General features: G+C 40.8%; 2 protein-coding genes across 6 annotated transcripts in view; one reads left to right on the forward strand and one right to left on the reverse strand.

Annotated features, from left to right (window-relative positions):
- Positions 1 to 5,505: 5,505 nt before the first annotated feature.
- On the forward strand, positions 5,506 to 14,840 carry FAM8A1 (family with sequence similarity 8 member A1). Of its 3 annotated transcripts, XR_002178343.3 has the most exons (6): positions 5,506 to 6,333; positions 7,412 to 7,532; positions 9,145 to 9,268; positions 9,780 to 9,919; positions 10,315 to 10,454; positions 11,416 to 11,552. XR_002178343.3 is itself a non-coding variant. In XM_019945165.3 (5 exons), the coding sequence occupies exons 1-5, from the start codon at positions 5,616 to 5,618 to the stop codon at positions 10,319 to 10,321; spliced, it is 1,110 nt and encodes a 369-aa protein (XP_019800724.1). In that variant the 5' UTR covers positions 5,506 to 5,615; the 3' UTR covers positions 10,322 to 11,409. The 3 variants fall into 3 exon arrangements, 2 of the variants coding, with proteins under 2 accessions (XP_019800724.1, XP_004314132.2); XM_019945165.3 differs by lacking the exon at positions 11,416 to 11,552 and having other exon boundaries at positions 10,315 to 11,409; XM_004314084.4 differs by lacking the exon at positions 10,315 to 10,454 and having other exon boundaries at positions 5,509 to 6,333; positions 11,416 to 14,840.
- Positions 14,841 to 17,264: 2,424 nt separating this feature from the next.
- Positions 17,265 to 20,325, reverse strand: part of NUP153 (nucleoporin 153) — a 74,609-nt gene continuing 71,548 nt past the window's right edge. For all 3 annotated transcript variants that reach the window (XM_019945164.3, XM_073810391.1, XM_073810390.1), the window contains 2 exons: positions 19,069 to 19,237; positions 17,265 to 18,644 (listed from right to left, as the gene is read on the reverse strand). In XM_019945164.3, the coding sequence (XP_019800723.1) occupies positions 18,563 to 18,644; positions 19,069 to 19,237 (251 nt within the window). In that variant the 3' untranslated portion in view covers positions 17,265 to 18,562. The remainder of the gene's footprint in view (positions 18,645 to 19,068; positions 19,238 to 20,325) is intronic.

The raw sequence follows: 20,325 nt of genomic DNA on the forward strand, positions 1-20,325 counted from the left end.
TCCCTTCCAATGTGGATGCCTTTTATTTCTTTTCCTGATTGCTGTGGCTAGGACTTCCAATACTATGTTGAATAGAAGTGGTGAGAGTGGGCATCCTTGTCTTGTTACAGATTTTAGTGTCCTGAAAATACCAATTAGTCTAACTGTTCTAATGTATCATTTAGGATAATTTGATGTCTTTTAAGTCTCCTTTAATCTGTTGGTTCTCGCCCTTCTTTTTCTTACAATTTATCTGTTGAACTCAGCCGTCTGATCGCAGGCTTCCCCACAGTCTGGATTTCGCAGATTGCACGCTCATGGTGTTTTCAGTGTGTCTTTGTCCTCTATTTCCTGTAAATTGGCAGTTGATCAGATTCAACGTGATCAGATTCAGGTTTAATCCCTTTGGTAAGACTACATTATTATTATGAATTTATGTATTTAAACTTATTTAATGGGTTTCAGTCCATTCTAATTATTACCCTTATTGAAACTCAAATTGTCCCATCTTTGGCCAATGGGGAGCCTCTTCAGGTTGGCTCCTGGGTCCTTTGGACATGACCCTAGAAGTCTTTAATAGTTCCTCTGCTCTTCAGTATGTCAAGATATTTTATGCTCATTCTATACATTTCCTACCCCAGATCAAGAATCACCCATTTCTCCAAGTAGCCTTTGTTTCTTTAAGTGGGACTTGGTATTTCAAAACCACACTCCAGATGATAAAAATGAGCACTGCTACTGAAAAGATGCAGGAAACTAGATAGATAGTTCATACTAATGATAATTACTCATTTTACCCCATATTAAACATACATTCTCAAAATACTAATATTGCCACCATCAATATACTGAAAAGTTAAATTTTTGTCGATGCTCCTCCCAAACTCCTTTCCAGTTTTACAGTAATTTTGTACCAATATTTCAGAATACAAATCCATCTCAGATTATACTTTTTGTGGCTCTCAGCTCCAAATCTTTGTTTGCTGTGCAATAATGGAGCTGAACTCTATAAATACTTCTCCCATATCAGCTGGTTTAATGTTAGGCTTTGTTAGCAGAAGGTACTGTTGCAAGGAGGGGGCGGGGCCGGAGTAGGGGCGGGGAGGCACTGGAGGAGGAAGAGGCTTCTCTTTCTGATTCTCCTGTACTTAATCTCCCTGGGCTCCTGCAGAGTGTGTGGTTCCTTTCAGCAGCGCCCAGTAGCCAACAACAAGTGGCAGCTTCCCAGGGCAGCTTCCCCCAGTACACCGTTTCTTAGATGGCTTCATGAAGTGGTGTGCTGCTGGTACAGCACCTTCCTGTAAGTGGCTTCTCTGGGCACTCTGCGGTGAATTCTGATAAAGGCACCTTGCTGTGGCTAGTTCTCCAAGAACTCCAGAGAGGATTTCTAACGGGGCGCACTGAGGCCACAGCAGGGAGCCACAGTCATGCCTTCTCCAAAAAGGAGGTGGATGGGGCATGGGGGCAAGGGTGCTTCTTGGCCATTCTATTTCAGTTCAGGAGTGGTGGCTGTTCCCTGTATCTACTGTTCCTATATGGTAAGAATTCTCTTTGCCTTTTGCTAGTCAGCCTCCCTTTATTCCAATTCCATTAATATTCTTCATAGTAAATGTCCTCTGTTCAAATTATTGTGTAGTTTCTTTCTCTTGACCCTGACTGAAACAAAGCCTCATTTAGTCTTGGTTCTACAAGTAATATTGAAAGTTTCACTAACTGTCTTTCTGTCACTGTCAGTAATTTTGTTGCCAAGCTTCACCCCTCAGGAAGCACTCAAGTAACAGTCTGAGCCCTTTCATTTTGATAACCAATAGGCTTTTATACTTTTTGTGTGTGTGTGTGTGTGTGGTACGCGGGCCTCTCACTGCTGTGGCCTCTCCCGTTGCGGAGCACAGGCTCCGGACGCGCAGGCTCAGCGGCCATGGCTCACGGGCCCAGCCGCTCCGTGGCATGTGGGATCTTCCCGGACCGGGGCACGAACCTGTGTCCCCTGCATCGGCAGGCGGACTCTCAACCCCTGCGTCACCAGGGAAGCCCCAAGGCTTTTATACTTTCAAGTCAGTTTTGATGGATACAGGGTACTTGGTTCTCATTTTCTTTCTTTGAATATTTTAAATGTTTCACCATTTTCTCCTCACATAAAGTGTTAATGTTGAAGTCTTATGGTAATCCAATTTTCTCTCATAAATTTTTTTTGGCCTAAATGACCATTTTTCAAAACGTAAAGTCTAGTAATTTTACTGACTAGAATACATCTTGTTCACGCTCAGTGCTTTCAGGCGCACAGTATACTCTTTCAGTGTGAGGTTTCGAATATATATGTAAATGTATATATGAATATATATGTGAATATATATAAATAGAATATATGTATTTTACTTCAGGAAAAGTTCTCTTGAATTATGCGTTGTATTCTGTTAGCTAGCTTTGGTTTTCTTTATCAAGAACTCTTAATCCGTACACTGGATTTTCTTTACCTATCTTCAATATTTATCTTTTCTCTAAAATCATTTCTGTTTCTATATTTATTTAAAATCTCATTTTCAAATTCTAGTTCTCTTGGGCACCATCTGTATTTACTCCTGTGTTCCTTCTAGTTCAGTATTTTCTGAAACCACTTTTTCTCTTACTTCTAATTCTTTCCCAAGTTGTTACTTTATTTCTGAGGTATTTTTAATTCTGATTTTTTTTTTTTTTTTTTGCCGCGTCATGCGGGACCTTAGTTCCCTGACCAGGGATGGAACCCGTGCACCCTGCATTGGGAGCATGGAGTCTTAACCACTGGACCACCAGGGAAGTCCCTATTCTGATTTTTCTTTCATGTCTTATATAATTTTCTTAATATCTTCACAGTTTTTATCTGATTTTTTTCGGCATTAACACTATGCAATTTTGCGTTTGTGGTTTGGTCCCACACTTGTATTTTGGGGTTTGTGGAGTTATCTGTTACCTAGTTTAGTTGTAAATGTTGCCCCATGCATTTTTGGTTTCACTATACAGTCTGTTTTGATGTGGTGATTCATGGAGATTCAAGATTCATGTACTGCCCTCTTTCCAGAGTCCATTTATATTTTTGACTCATGAATACTTCCCTTTTTATATCCCTGAGACTTCAGCCCTTGGCTGAGTATGATGGGAAAGGACTAGGGTTGATCCAGGGTGTTGTTTGGATTAGCAGTGGTGCATTACATCACATCCTCATTCTTGAGTGATGATTTACTATGTTGTCCAGGTTATTTATATATATATATATAGTTATATATAGTTATATACTCTGTACTATATATGTTCCACTATCTTTGGCATATTTTTACTTTTGACAATATGGCTTCCAGTCTAAATGTCATTTCTTTCTAGTTAGATTACGTTTTAACTGCTGCTATTTAAGATCATTATTTTTCTCTTTGCTTACATTCATCATATATGTGTTATATGTATATGTTATTTTCCTAAGACTTGATGTGCTTCTTCAATGTAAAGAGCCATCTTCCTTCAATTCTAGAAAATTATTGGCCATTATTTCTTTTTCTCTCTTTGGAATGCCTATTAGATGTACTGTTGAACCTTCTTCTATTATGTAGAACCTCTGAATTTGTTGATTACAAAAGGCAATAATTTTATTTTTGCTTAAGCCAGTTAGAATTAGGTTTATCACTGAAACAGAAACACTCTTACTTTCTCAAAAGCGAAGTCAAAGAAAGAAAAACAGGTGATTCCTGAAGCTGTTATGATTATCTGTAACTAGATATCCTTGAAACCTAAACTACTCCTGAACTTTCTATGCAAGTCAATAAATTCATTTACTTTTTCTCTCTTAAATCAGTTACAATTGGATTTCTGATAAAGCAGCAAAGAGTGCTGATAAATATAAATGTCTGCTATGTGAGTGGCACTATGCCAGGTGCTACCTAATCAGTGGTATGCAAAACAAAGACCAGTGTCTCCAATAACCACAATATTTTACACTCATTCCATGCCATCTTCATTTATTTGTTCCTGCTTCTCCTTCCTCCCCTACCCAAACTTGGAATGCATGTTTAAATGTTACAACTTTTTCACAGTTGATTTTTTTTTTTTAATTTTTGGCTGTGTTGGGTCTTCGTTGCTGCGTGCAGGCTTTCTCTAGTTGCGGTGAGCAGGGGCTACTCTTCACTGCGGTGCGTGGGCTTCTCATTGCGGTGGCTTCTCTTGTGGAGCACGGCCTCTAGAAGTGCCGGGTTCAGTAATTGCAGTGCGTGGGCTCAGTAGTTGCAGCTCGTGGGCTTCATTGCTCCACGGCATATGGGATCTTCCCGGACCAGGGATCCAACCCATGTCCCCTGCATTGACAGGCAAATTCTTAACTGCTGCGCCACCAGGGAAGTCCCGGAGTTGATTTTTAAAATCACATCTGTAAGGGTAACCTTTCTAGCAATAGGCCACCATTATCTTTCCCTTATTTTGGACTCATATTATATTGGTATTGTCTTAAATAGGTCTTCGAGTGTTTCATGAAAGTCTTTCCCTTTAACCAAATCATTAGCTCCTTCAGGGCAAAAGTTAAACCTTTTACTTTCATCTCCCAGAGCAAAGTCAAGAGTGATTACGGGAATCATTGTTAACAAGTATAACCCACGATACCTGGCCCCTGTAGATCTCCTGTATGGGACTGGGGATACGAAGATATATTCCTATCACTTAACCAACTTAAGGACATAGGAAGGTGTATTAAACTATACATATGTAAGGCGCCATATATAATTCAGAGGAAGGGGAAATCGTGCCTGGGCTTCTGTACTCAGAGGAGGCTCCAAAGCCCTGGGATATGAACGGGGGCCTTGCCTTAACAGAAAATAAAAGGCAGGCACCAAAGGTTGAGATAACGGGTCTGAGGAAAGGCACAATTTTGCTGAAGTAGGCTTGTGTCTGCAGCAGTGGCGAGTAAGATATTATGGACACAGGTCAGCTCCAGGATAAGGACAGAGTCTAGCTCTAAAATCAACATAACTCCTCTTTTCTCTTACAATCAAGATCTCTGCCGCTGAGCCATACTATCTTGATAGATCCCAGTATGGTTTGGTTATTAATTTCTTATCCTCTAAGGGGATATGCCTCATATCACCTTGAGTACAGATGGGCGAGGACCAGTTAAGTGGAATGAACGCAGGCGGAAACAAGTAACAAGCCCTGTGCCTAGAGACCAAAACTGTCGCGGTCCCAAACAGAAAAGGCGGCGCCGAGCCCTGGGACCTCTCTCTGAAATCTTCTTCTTCCATCAGCTCTTTCTCCCGGAGCAGCCTGAGTCCACATCCTGTGAGATTATCTGGAGAAGCCTCGGGCCTCCAACTTCATTAAAACCACAAGAGGTGTGTGTCTGGGGGACCGGTGATAGTCTGGGTCCCTCAAGGGATAAGCCCCCGCCCAGCCGGGGAGGAGTCCTCCTGCCTCCCAAGGCTCTGAGCACCAAGGCCCACTCTCACGCCCCGCCTCCTGGCTCCGCCCCGCGCCGGCGACGCCGACGAGGGGGTGGGTTTCCGCTTCCGGTGGCGAATTGTTGACGCCTGCGGCTGCGGCGGTGGTTACCGGGCCGTTGGGGAGGGGCCAGTGGGGGAGTGAGACGGCGCAGTGACAGGACCGCCGAGCGTGCTGCTGAGGCGACGATGGCGGAGGGGCCGGAGAAAGCCCGAGGCCGCCCTCCCGGGCAGGACGACGGCGGAGGGGACCACGAGCCCGTTCCTTCCCGAAGAGGCCTTCCCGCCGCCGCCCCACGGCCCCGGGACGGGCCGCAGGCCGAACCCCAGGCTCCGGGCCGGCCCCCAGCCCCGGGCCTCGGTCCCCCCGCGGCCGCCACTGAGGAGTCGGAGCCGCCGCGCGAGCCCGAGAATGGCAGGGAGGCGGGCTCCGGCCCCGGCTCGGGCTCGCAGGCACCGGCAGGCTGCGAGGCGCCCGAGGCGGCGGCGGCGCCGCGGGAGAAGCCGGCGCGGCTGAGCGCCCGAGAGTACTCCCGGCAGGTGCACGAGTGGCTGTGGCAGTCCTACTGCGGCTACCTCACCTGGCACAGCGGCCTGGCCGCCTTCCCCGCCTACTGCAGCCCCCAGCCGCCCGCGCCCAGCTACCTCGCGGGCGCCGGCGCCGCCGCTGCCCCGGCCTCCGGGCCGCCGCCCCTGCAGCTGGGCTATTACAACCCCTTCTACTTCCTGAGCGCCGCGGCCGCCGGGCCCGAGCCGCCGGCCTCCGCCGGCCTCACCGCCTCGGCTCCGGTCGCCGGCCCGGGAGCCCGCGCGCCTCACGTGCAGCCGCCGGCCCGGGCAGCCCCCGCGACGAGGGTAGGACCCGCCGCTGCCTCGCGAGCCCCGAGCGAGACCGGGCGGCAGGCAGGTGAGAGGCTCTTCGGGGAGCGACCTGGGGGCGGGGCCGGCGGGCCCCTCTCCGCTGTCACCGCTGCCGCGCTCGCCGCGGCTTCTGCGCGTCCGTCAGCTCGCAGGGTGTACAGCGCGGCCCTGCGTGCGCCTCCCCTTAGACCTAGCGCTCCGAATCGGTTCCCTGGCCCCCCGGTCTGGTGGTTTCCACGTGCAAAGAAGTCTTTGCTCCTCAAAGCGTCCTCTTAGCCTTCGTCTCCACGGTGTGGAGTGAGATCCGAAGCTTAATTCACTCTCAGACGGCAAACCCGGCTTGGGGGTAGGGGAAGTTTTGACTGATGATGCTGGAAAGCATCCAGACACGGATGTATTAACTATATTATCTATAGTTAATATGATAACTTTTATGAGTTAGGGACAGTGGAACTGACGGATATTAAAGGAGATTTTCAGGAATGCAAATGGAATTATGAACCTTTGGGCCTTGACTTCATCTTGTGTGTTGTCTGTTTACTTCTGTATGGGAATTAGAATATTCTGAATCACTTACACTTTTTAGTGTATTATTTAGACTTTTTGTTTACTTTATCCAGCCACAGATAATATGGGACAAGACCTAGTTGCCTGAATTTGATTCAGAATTTAGGATGGCAGCTTGATAATCCCTGGATGTGTTAGAAAGACATAGACAAACTAAATAAGGGGTAAGATGAGGGGCTCAGGGATTTACTTTGTACCGTCTACACTTGATATTTTGCTTAAAAAGTTTAATTTTGTGTCATAGGCTTGTAATCACCTGGAGTCTCCTCATTTGAATCCCTAGTGAAATGTATTGAGTACTTGAAATTTATCTGTGAAAGCATTTCTAAACATTAAGGGGGTGAAAACAAGCTTTAAACTGCTCAGTAAATAGTGAAGTAGCGTTGCTGTTTTAATAACATGCCCTATTGAAGTCAATACCAATAATTGTTGCAGTTATAAAATTTTTTTTATCAGCAAGTTGTACCTTGACTTTACATTCATTACCTAGCTTGGGTTCCAAGGTCTATGTGTAACGATTAGTTTTCCTAACTTTTTTTTTTTTTTTTAATTTACAGGTAGAGAGTATGTTATTCCATCCTTGGCCCACAGATTCATGGCAGAGATGGTGGATTTCTTTATTCTCTTCTTTATAAAAGCAACCATTGTCTTAAGCATTATGCACCTCAGTGGAATAAAGTAAGTTAAGGCCATTTGCAGAAGGGTTTTAATGTCCACTGTCTAGAGATCTTGCTTTAATTTTTTTTTCATGCCTGCAAGTGACTTTATGGATAATCTGTGTGCCAGTGTCAGTGATTTCTTTATAGGAGCTTTGTTGGATTTGCTTTCTTGTTGGTTTTAAGAAATAACTACAAAAGAGAGAAAAATACTTAATTCTGCAAGATGTGGGGAATTTCACCTATCAAAAGTAGGTGAAAGGAACCTCCAACCCTGGTTTGATTTTATTCACTATTTTCTTAGGCCAGTTGCAAATTTTTCTCTTACAATCATTTTCAGAGTGGAGTATCTAAACACAAAGGCATAAAGAGGTTTTGGTAGATGAACTATTAATAATCAGCTAGATGGCATTTCCAAATGGGGCTGCGTATACTGTCAGGCAAGTTCCAAGTGAACTGCAAAGTGAGCTATTTATTTGCATAATCTTCCTTTCAGATTATAGCGGTTATCACTTGCTGAGCACTTCCCATGTGCTAGCCTTTGTATGGATTCTTAACCTTGCCACCACTGTAGAGTAGAGGTTAATATCTCCATTTTATAGAGATTGAAATTTGGGCTTACAAAAAGTTAAGCCCAGAATTTACAAAGGCAGTAAGCAACAGTCAAGTTCAGACCCTGGTAATTAAATTTCAGGGCCCCTGCCAGGAGCCTGAATGTTACTATGATTTTTCCCTGTCTCTCCCTCCCTTATGCCCTACACATCCAATCAAGTACCAGCTAACTCTGTTCAGTCTCTTGAATAACCTTCAACCCATACCATTTCCTTTTCACTGTCAGAATTTCATTTTTCATCATTGCTTCTCCCTAGTCCAGTCACTGCCATCACTTGCTTGGATTATAACACAAGTCTTCTAACTGGTATCTCAGTTTACTGTCTCCTGTTTTATCTCAATTCAGTCTCTGATAGAAAACCAAAAAGATCATAAATTCTGATTCTGCCACTCTCCTGCCTTAAAATCCTTCAGTAGTTTCTCATTGCCGTCAGGGTAAGTCTTACTAATGTCCTCATATATTTTAACAAATACCCTTATTTCTTAATCACTCACCTCTCACAGTTATTTGAGCCACACTGAACTGCCTACAGCTTCCATCATACTCTTGCTTAAAGGCTTTCTCTCTTGTTAGTCCCTCTCTCTGAAATTTCTCCCTTCTTAGTCTGGCCAACTTCTCTTCATCCTTCAGATCTCACCTTAAATGTCATTTTTGGGAAGCCTCCACTAAGTTAAGTGTGCCTGGTACGTGTCTCCAAGTACCCAATGGTTCTCTGTTATAGCCCTTTCCCCACTTCATTATTATTTATTCTGCTCTACCTGCTGGGTTAGCAACTCTGTGAAAGCAGAGACCATGTTGAATTCACTTGCCATTTTATCCCCGGGGCTAGTACAGCGCCTGCTCAGGGTAGTGCTGCTTATTTGTTGAATAGCTAATGAATGTTTTGTGAAGCTAGACAGTTGGAAACCTAAAGATTAGTTTATAATTTCAATTAAAGTTTTTGATTTACACTAATGAAAAAGAAATCAATGCAACTGCTCTGGTAACTAATTCTTTGTAACCGAAAACTATTTTTTTGTAGGGATATCTCTAAGTTTGCTATGCATTATATAATAGAAGAAATAGATGAAGACACATCAATGGAAGACTTGCAGAAAATGATGGTTGTGGCGCTTATATACAGATTATTAGTTTGTTTCTATGAGGTAAGCTACTGACTTCAGTAAATATTAATATTTAACCATCTAATTTTAGATTATCAGCCCAAGACAAAAAAGTAGTGGAGATTTTTATTTTTAATCATGTATTTGTCAAATGTCTTTATTTTTTTCTAAATTTCCTTTAACATAATACTTTCCAAGTTAAAACTTTCAGAATGGAGACATTTTTCATTTGTAATACATTTCTTTGTAATACATTTCAGTCTTGTCCAAAACTATATTTTAAGTTGGTTGTGGAACTTGAAATGCATCTTTCCATAGAAGCAACTTGCTAAAAAATATAATGGGTCATAGAGAAATATTACAGTAGATATCTTGTGGTATTGAAGATGTTAGAGACCTGCAGAAATGCATTGAAAGGTTAACCCTTAAGTAGTCTATGAAATTCTTCCAACGTGAAAAATTTAAAACATGAATCATACGGCAGGAAAATTTACCTTTAAAATTGGTATAGTTGAGCCAGTAAATTATTATAAAATTATCCTTCTTTCCTTAGATAATTTGCATTTGGGGAGCAGGTGGAGCCACCCCAGGGAAGTTCCTGCTAGGGCTTCGAGTTGTGACATGCGATACGTCGGTGCTTATTGCGCCAAGTCGGGTTTTAGTGATTCCTTCCTCAAATGTTAGCATTACAACGTAAGTTCTTTCTTTTAGCTTAATGTATTATGTACTTATGAATTGTATTGATTACTGTACTTAAAAATTATTTTCATAAGTTATACCATTTGATAAAAGTATTTTTAGGATGTTGGTTCTTCATGGCATATAATAGGCTTACATTTATTAAGTTTAAAACAAAGTTTGAATGTTTTCAGTGATTATAGACTTCTCTTCAGCATATATCTTCAAAGGTAAGCATTTTATGAACTGTAGGTCACAATAATGAGGAGGATTTGGGCATGGCTACTCTCTCTATCAGTGCTCCAGGCCTAGCTTTATTATTCTCTAGATCTGTGGATATTGGAGTTTAGTTACTGCTGTGCCTTGAAGCTTCCATTTGGTAATACCTGTCATTATCCCATCTTGAATAGGCAATAAGAATTTTGACAGCTATACATGCGTGCATCCTGCTCCTAAGTGATAGAGCTTGTAATACTTCCAGTACTCATGGCTAGCTGTTGGCATCTGGCTCTGGGGGAAGGTACAGATAGTGATAATGGAAGTTGTGGAGGTGAGTAGGTGGTAATCAGTTGAGCAAAACAGGATACTGGCTGGAATTGCTGCCAGAATGATTCAGAGTTGGGTTGTTTAAACAAGAGACTCTAGAAAAAGCCTTGAATTTGCTCACATCTTCAAAATTTCCTTACATTTTGTGATTCTAATAATCCTGGCTGTTACGTTTAATGAGTCAATAATGGCTAATATTTATTGAGCACCTCATAAACCAGGCACTGTTTTAAAAACATTGCATATGTATTAACTAATTTAAGTTAGGTACTATAGGTACTATTACCCTTTTATTACAGATGTGTAACACAACTAGTATAGTTGGTAGAAAATGAATCTGAAACTAAGCAGTCTGGATTCAGAGCCCACATTCAGCTGCTGTGTTATCCTATAAACCATTCAGTGCACCGAAAGGCAGAAATCTAATGTTAGTGGGACAATTCTCCATTCTGAGCTACTGTTGAAAGCTTTCCTTAATCACAGAAGCCCACAGAGAAAGATCTGATAAACAAATACAGTAATTTGAAATGCTGGTGCTCTTCACAGAAGGTAGAAAATGGGACTGCGTAAGTGTACTCAGTTTAGAAGATGGTGAAAACACACAAAGTATAGAGGTACTGAGTGACTATAGAAAGGGTAGTAAAGGGAATATTCTAGTCTTCTGTCAAAATACTAGAAAATACGGTAAACTTTTAGTTCACATTCTAAGACATATTATTGCTTTTCATGTGTAAGTTCTAAAGTCGAACTAACTTTTATGTTACAAAGTCTTTAGAACTAGTCCTGGTGGTTTGATCATACTTTGCTGCTTGAAAGTAATTCAGTTATCAAAGGTTAAAACTCTGTTAATTATACTCTGAATATGTTTTAAATACATCTTGAACTTGATAGAATACTATTAATCTATATGTAGTTGGTATACGACTTACCTGTTTTTTGGTTTTTTTTTTGCTTTAATTTTTTAGGTCCACTATACGAGCTTTGATCAAGAATTTTTCTATTGCTTCTTTTTTCCCTGCTTTCATCACACTGCTGTTTTTTCAGCATAATCGAACAGCCTATGACATTGTAGCAGGAACCATTGTGGTAAAAAGAAATGGGGTCAGATGATGCCCCAAAAAGCCCTGAATTCCATACTCTCTGGAATAATGACAAGACTAAACTATATATCAAGGCCATCAGTATCCCTGGGTTACATTAACTGATGATTTAGAAATTAAAGCAGTCGCTCCAGTGTGATGCAGGTGACTATGCTGAAAGTATTGATTTTACTTGAATGTCAAAGAAAGAACTTTTCCAGAAGAAAAACCTGTTAAGTTCAAGTGTTAAAATTTTTAGATTGAACCGAAGGCAAGTAGTGTCATAATCAACAAGGGACAGTATATACTTAAGATCTAAGGTATTAGAACTTGCTGAAAGCATTTTCAGCTTTGAAATCTCCAAATGAAACTTTAAAAGCTTATTTTGGTTTATCCCAAAATGATGGAAAATGTCCAGTTGTGTTTTGTGAACACACTCATCTTTTAGTTAACACTTCTTAAGGAAACTTTTGTCTTTGCTTTTTGCGGGGAGGGAGTGGGGACACACATTTTATAAGCCACTTAGCGCCCATCCCAGGAGCTGGTGAGTTAGCTGCAAGAGAGAGGGGAAAGTGAGGCCGGCCTAGCAGTTCCCTGACTTGAAATTTTAAAATCTGTACTGCAGTTTACTGCAGGAATGATGTAACTTTATAACTATTCTTAATGCCTAAACATGTATTTGGGGGCAGATTTTGCATGATGATGAAAAAGTATTAAGTCATATTGCTATCTTATCCTTGATTTTTTTTTTGTTTTTTTAAAGAAAAAGGTAAGTTAGTGATTGCTTTTAATGGGGTTGGGGGGAGGGGTAAGTTTTCACTGTAAATTTAAATTGAAACTCACGTGCAAGTGTTTTCAGTGCCCTAAATCAAACCATAAATATGTGGGGAAAAGCAGTCCTATCAAACTGTTGCATATTTACTGTAAAACAATATTCCCAGTATGTGCGCAGCATGAAGAAAGTATTAGTGCTTTTTCAGTGTTCTGAATATAACTTCTCTTTATATACAGGATATCCACATACTAGTTTCCTTTTATTATATTGTTCAAGGAATTAAATAATCTTAGCATTTCATGATTAAATACTAGTAGCCTGTGAAATACTTACCAATTTTCCCGTTAGGGACTGTTCTCTGTAACAAGGAAGAGTAGCATTTCCAGATGTTATTCCAAGTTCTTTGGTTCTGTGGGCCAACAGCTCATTTGGGGCCTGCCAGGGATGATGTTTTTGAGGGAAATGTTAAGTAACACTTTGTGTATTGCCATTTTAATTTATTCTTCGATTGCATAGTTGTAGAGTTTTAAGTGTATGTATGTGCTTTTTGTTAGATGGCCCAGTTAGCTGTGCTGAGGTATAATCTGAACTAAAAGTTTTGTTTCTTAGGCATTTTCTGAATCTGTTATTTTCCCCCAAAACACTAAACTGTGTTGAACAGTTCATAACTAGGGTGCTTACAGGATCAGTCTAGGCTTTATTTTGGTCTTAACAGCAAATACATTTGCTATTACTATATCCGTTTTTAAAGTGGGTTTTTTTTGGACATTTAAAACGTGAATATTTTCAATTTGCTTATAGAAACCTTAACAGTGTCCTTAATGCCTTTTCTTATTGTAAAATTTCATAAACCATGAACCATGGTTTTCATAAACAATGTTTTTCAAAATAACTTTATAGTAAATCCATCACAGAAAGCCTGTTGGTTAAATGTGTCAAAATACTAAACAGATCATTCATTCACCTGTTTCTGGGAAGAGAAAGTGTTATGGTCCTTCACAGTAAACAAACCCAAACCATCCACTAACTTCTTAAATTAGAGGAGAAATTATTAGGAAATGTTACATAAACTTACCGATTAGTAGTGTATACATTAGCATCAGAGTATAACCCCCTTTGCCCCTGACTGGGAACTGGAGTTGAAACGTACCCTTCCGACATGTAGCTCTGGAATACACCTTTAATGTATAATTTCCTCGATGGTTCACCACTTAGGCTATTTTTATACAGTAAAACAAAAGGAAATATGTAGTCCAGTTTGTTTTATACTTTAATATCTATGTAGATGCATTTCTCAGGATTCAAGTTACACTATGTAGCCCTATCAAGTAAAAAGTGTTACTTTGTCTGCCTTTACAACAAAATCCAAGTCTGTTTGTTTATGAATTCAGCACTTAGGGAGATTTTTGATTCCCAAGTTGGGGGGAAAAATGACAAAATGGGGAAGAAGGGGGAGCCACATGTTTTTCTCTTGGGGCTGGGGCCTCCCTATTTTCAGTATACTTTATTATATTTCATTTACAGAAATGCTGAATTTTCTGTGTCAAGACAGAATTCTCATACTGAAGCTCTACAGCCTAAAAAGGCAAAAAGAAAGTTGTCTTCATAGTATTAACATTATTCATCACTTTTACAAGATAATAAGGGAACAAAAATTAGGAGTTATGCTGAGAATAGTATTTCAGTGAACATACCATATGTAAAAACCACAGGTCATGTGGTTAATTTAGGCATCTAGAAACTCTACCTGTTATGAAATGTGCAGCCTGAGTGGCTCCTGCACCTTGAGAAAAGTCTGACATACTAATGCACGCTGGGCTGAGCTAGGTGAGGGAGCAGCGGCAAGCAAGCTGTGCTTTTAGGGAGTCTGTGGCTAGAGAGAAAGCCAGCACCTGTGTGGTACTCGCGTGGCACTGCTTCAGAAGCTACTTCTTTCTCCCTAAACAGTCACCTAGTTTCTCCCAAATATTTAGGATTGAAAAAACATTATATTTGAGGGCTTTGTCTAAATTTATAAAAGTCTTTAATGTTTCAAATGACGGTAAAAATTATTCTAACTAAAAGAAGGATTTTTTTCCCTTAAGTGACTTGTTTGGGCGTTTCACTTAGGCATAAATACTTCCAGCAAAAGGAAGACAGGAGTTGAAAATTAAACTACTTGGGAATAAAGGGCTTTTTGATGAGAATGTATTAACTTTTTTTATTCTACACTTACCCCTATGAAAACAGGCTGCTGTTCCTTTTAAAGAATATTCCTAAATAATAGAAGTATTCCTAAAATCTGGCAAATACTTCAGTTACTTGCCATTTCCCACCCTCCAGCCCATACCAAAGGCCAAAATCTTTGCAATACGTGCTTGCCTGGGTAAAGTTCCTCATCTCAAGCTGTGTGCGTATTTCTTTGCAGTTCATTATAGTATGGCTTGATCCACAAACAGTATCTGATGGCCTGCCTATAAATGAAAATTCAACATTCTGTTTTTAATAATTTGCCACCAATTTGTATTCTTTGTCTCAATAAATACCTGGTCACCAATGCTTTTGTGTTTTGCCTGCTTCTTTGAGGTTTGCTCCAGAATCTCCTGCTTCCAAATACAGCTGCTCTAGCATTCTCTGCCTTCAGGAGATGAATGCTTTCAGAAATAGAGGTCTATCAAAAAAAAAATCATCCACTTTGAGATATATTCTTTTAGCAAGTCACTCAGAAGTTAGCTGTAGATGACTAAGCTTTTAATGTTAAACTAATCCTGTCCGTTCCTTACAGTTGTTAACCATTCCAACCGCAGTGCAAGATACTAAGGACCCACATTACAAATGAGGAACCAGCAGTCAGAGTCTCGTAGCTAGGAGAAGACTGAGCTGGGCAATTTAATCCTAGTCTGGTCTTGAAAGCGTTCCCTATTCAGACCTTTACAAACAAAACTAGGACAGGACACACAACAGGTTCCTCGAGAAACACAAAGATAATAAAGGATAAACTTAAATGTAGTTAAACTGTGGCGTGGTCTGAGTCCTGTAGACAATGTGCTGTCAGGACCTCAGCCATGAACTACTACACATTCTGGAAACCACAGTGGATGTCTGAGGTAAGCTTATAAAAATTGCCCCAGGGCTTCCCTGGTGGCACAGTGGTTGAGAGTCCGCCTGCCGATGCAGGGGACACGGGTTCATGCCCCGGTCCGGGAAGATCCCACATGCCGCGGAGCGGCTGGGCCCGTGAGCCATAGCCGCTGAGACTGCGCGTCCAGAGCCTGTGCTCCGCGACGGGAGAGGCCACAACAGTGAGAGGCCCGCGTACTGCCAAAAAAAAAGAAAAAAAAATTGCCCCATATTACAAGGAAATGAAAGCTCTGACATGGTACATATAGCTGGTGTGTGTAGCTAGACCCAACACACCCATTTTTATCAATTTTACTGTACCAAATTCACCAGTTTCCAAACAGGCCCAGCACATGACATAGTGATACAATTAAAACATAAGTTTTTCCCCAGGCTAAACCAGGAAGTTTATGGCCTGGTTACAAATTCCTAAAACTAGTCCAACACTTATTTCAAGTAATAAAATCCTAATTCTGTGAATAATTCCAAGAGAAATTTCTTACAAATAGCTAAAGACTTATTTCAGTTGTCTGAATTGTACTTCTCAGTGCCCCAAACTGTAAATTACTAAAAAACCAACCTACCACTTGAGAGTGGCATGCCTGGACCTCATGCATCAGAAGTCTTCCAGGTGCTCATGTAATTTGGGGCCCTACCTGGACCCAGTGATGCATGAGTCTCTGGTGAGCAGGTCCCAGGATATACATTTGGCCCACCTCACCAAGCATGTTGATGTACATTCAGTGAGAACAACGGACCCTCTTGTAAATCAAATTATATAAACATACCTGATGATTCCATCTTTCTGCGTATGCCTTTCTTACCTTCAGAGATTATTTTCAGTTAAAAACAATTCCTCATTGATCCAGCACGAGAAGTGGGCTTTTATTGTTTTCTTTCCATAACGTTTCCCCTTCTTCCACAAACAGCGCTTGACTTTCATTTGTGTATGGAGCATGGAACCCAAGGCAGCTATTACAGCCACAGGGAGTGGGTCTACAGCCTGTACCAGTCCGACGAAGAGACACCTCTGCTGGGCTTAAGCAGGGACTGATTTGAGGCTGGAGCTGCTACCACGAATGTTTTCTATAGCTGCCATGTGCAGCCTGAGAGTTAAAGCAGTTGACATGAAAAGACAAGTCCTACCTAAGTCCCAAATACTCTAGCCCTAGAGATCTCAGTTCTGGGGGCCAGATTTCATTTATAAGATAAGCCACCCTAAGTTTGGTTTTCAGTTACTTGCTTTTAAAAAAAATTACTAAATAAAATATTTCCAGCACATTTTTAATGAAAAATCTTTCCCAGAATAGAAAGCCTAATATTCCCATCCATATCGACCTAAAGAATGACTAAGAGTGAACGAACATGCAGTTTAGTTAGGCATTAACTTCTCAGCATCAACACCCCACAGGTTTCCAGTTTACTTCTTTCAGCATTCACCATCATCTGCCCCCAAAAGAGGTTCATGTCAAATGTATATTATTTAATAAGGTGAGAATTATAAATACAAAATTCCTACTCCGAAACCAGCATTTGATGATGTCCTAAGACATTTTCAGTAAGAGAAACCATGTCACTGGAAACACAGAAAAGCTCTTAAACATTTTAAAGTACTGAATTTAACCACAAGTTCAGCAAAATAAAAGGCGGCACAGAATAATCATATGTACAGATTGAAGAATACAATTATCAAACGCTGTCCCAAGAGCACTTTTATGGACCACAGGAAAGAAATCTAGTTTAAAAAAATCGATAAAATAATCCAAAAGAAATTCCACAAAAGGACCACTGAAGTTTTTGTGGGCTATTTTGGGCATGCATCTCCAAGAACTCTATCAATAAAACATTGTCTAGCCACCTATCAAGGAAGATACAAACAGAAATGGCTGCGTGTGTTTATTTTCAACTTTTAAAAAGTATGTCCATTTATATGCAAAGTAGGTGCGATTCCTAGCACCAGACATAAAGCAGGGTTATCTTCAGACACTTCCCCTTCAGTTAGGAGTTGTCCAAATCACTTCAATGTATTCTTCAGAATTTTTCTTCTAACTGACCATTGTTAACCTTCATAAAAAGGTTCCCTTCCACTAACACTCATACCTTCACTAGGATTTAACACTAGAACAAAACGTATTTCATAACTTTTTATTGATGGCATTTATCCCATGGTTTAACATGTTAATTATACTGTAATAAACATGGCTTTAATATTAAACTTTTCCTTATTATCCAAAGTCACCACAGTCCATTTCAGTAAATATAAAAATATATGCTTAATACTTTGTACAATACTGGTTTTTGGTCCAAACAAAAACTGGATCAGAAAAGCCAATAAACTCACTTTAAGAATCCCCAATTTTTTTTTTTTAAAGATTTCCAAATGGATTTAGGCAACTTTGAATAATGGGATTTACATAATAAAATCTGAGACAAGACTAAACAACAAAAAAAACTTTCTAACACAAAATTAAAATTTCAAGTTCACAGATTTATGTTATGCCAAAAAAGTACAGAAACAAAATTGTATTTACACAAGTTTCATAATAAAATAATGAAAAAGGCAAGACAGGTGATAGTCAGAAGAATGCCAATATAGAAATAGCATATAATTATTAAATGGAGAACGAACTAGATCTAACAACTCCTTAGCATGGACCACTCTTTAATCAGGCTTCCTCTATCAGAAAATTTTAGTGCACAATACACCCAACTCACTCACTTCACACATACACCAGCACAAACTCAGCATAGAAATCATTCATTTCAACATCCTCTAATCTATACAGAATTCCTCAGATATAATTACAATTTCAATGCGTTCCATAAAACGCATATCAACGCACACGGTGGTGCAGAGGTTGTATACAAAGCCATTCTCTTGAGCGGGCTCGATTCCTGGGTTCAGCCAGCCTATGCCAAACCAGTGAATAATTTGCTGGATCATAAAACATTTTTGCTGAAGAATAAGTCACCAGTCTAGCTATTATTTTTTTAAAAGGGGGTGGGAGAGGTAAGGTTGGGGCTTCTGTAAAGAAAAAAGGAGGAAAATTCCAAAATTAAAGATCTGACCTCAGATAACCCAGCACGTAGTACAATCCAGAATCTGAAAGTAGGGCACCAGCTGTTGTTAAAACAGTGTGTATAACACCATCAAGATCTTTATTTCCTGCGTCTAACAGCAGTCTTTATCTTGCGACCAGAAACTGCAGTTCCAGGAGAGAATGAGTTTTTCCCATTTGACCTGTGAAAAACAAAAACTCTATAATGTGACATGATGCTCAGATGAAAGTTCACAATCATAACACTAAATGTGACTGGTGATGGGGTGGGGGACACTACTTTCTGCTACACCTCATACCCTCAAGAGACACACGCACATGCACACACACCCTGCTACTTTCTGCTACACCTCATACCCGAGACAGCAGACAGACAGACACACGCACACACACACACACACACACACTCTCTCTCTCTCTCTCTCTCTCTCCCTCCCTCCCTCCTGCTAGTTTTCTGAGGCCATGATCCTCCAAAATTGTAATACGGTAAACTGATGGAGAACATAGATTTTACCTCAGCCATACTGCACCTTGGTGATTCTATACACACACACACAAACACACACCCTATGTTAAATTCTCCATTTCAACAAAAAGCTCTCTTACCCCACAGAAAACGCCGCTGGAGACTGGCTAAATTGAAAGCCCCCCGAGCCAGAGGGCTGGGCTGAGGCCGCAGGTGTGCTGGCATTTGCGCCGAACGTGAACACTCCTGATGGATTATTGTTTGTGAAGTTGAAATTTGTAGCGCTGCTGCCAAACTGGAAAACAGAACCTGCAATAGATGAAGCAGAAAAACTTTATTAAGGTAAAAATGATGGTTCTTCTACTAATGACTCTGACCTTTACATACAAAAACCTGTAAAGGGTTAAAGCTCTTATGGTCACTTAAAGAAAATTAAGTATTTTCTCCACTCACACAATATATACCTGACACCCTCAAACAAGTGACCTAACTCACCCATGACCAAGGAAAAAAGGGCAGGGTGGACTTTTCGCTAAGACCGTGGAATCAACAAACATACTTACCTCTATCTTCTTCAAAATTATGTTAAAATAACAGTAAAGGGAATTTTACAATAAATGGAGAGAGGAGACAACACAACAAAATTTTGAAGCTGGAAGGCTAACTGGAGCCAAGTACTAAACTAGCAGCAAGGGAAAGCACAGAAGTCTTTCCATTTACACTCAACATACCCAAAAGGTTTAGGTTCCAGGTACTTCCGGAAGTGAGAATGAAGGTGTGACTGAAAAAAACCCCAGCAGAATGGTAGAGTATCTGTTTAAGAAGCAGATACCTAGATCAATCCCTCCCCAGCACCAGACAGGATAATAAATCTCCTCTACCCAGCAGAAGAATAGAACTTTAGTCTCTGGAGAGGCCTCTGGACCAGGGGACATCACACATAAAGGCAAAGATACCATACTACAAACAGAAGCATTCAGCATAGCTTGATACAATGAATATTGAGAGCGGCAGCCTTCTGCCCTGACTCAGCTCCCATACCGCTGGCAATCAGGAGTATATATACCCTTCAGGAAGGAGACTGGAAGAATCTTCTCTGGGAAATCTGGCAGTCTGAAAGGAAAGACCTAAAGATATTGTACTAGCATCCAGTTCTTCCCAAGAGGACAAGCCAGTTATTAGATAAACCTACAATGATATTCAAGATCTGTAAGCCCTAACCACATACAATGAATTATTGAGTGGTATTTAGGTGTCCTGCACTCATAAAGTTATAAGTAGAATGGAAGAAAATATTCACAAACCATGTATCTGATAAAGGGCTGATATCCAAAATACATACGAACTCCTACAACTCAAGAGCAAACCTCCCCCCCACCAACAAACAAAAACCAAAA

The sequence above is a fragment of the Tursiops truncatus genome, chromosome 10, assembly GCF_011762595.2.
Source record: "Tursiops truncatus isolate mTurTru1 chromosome 10, mTurTru1.mat.Y, whole genome shotgun sequence".
Classification (NCBI taxonomy): Eukaryota; Metazoa; Chordata; class Mammalia; order Artiodactyla; family Delphinidae; genus Tursiops; species Tursiops truncatus.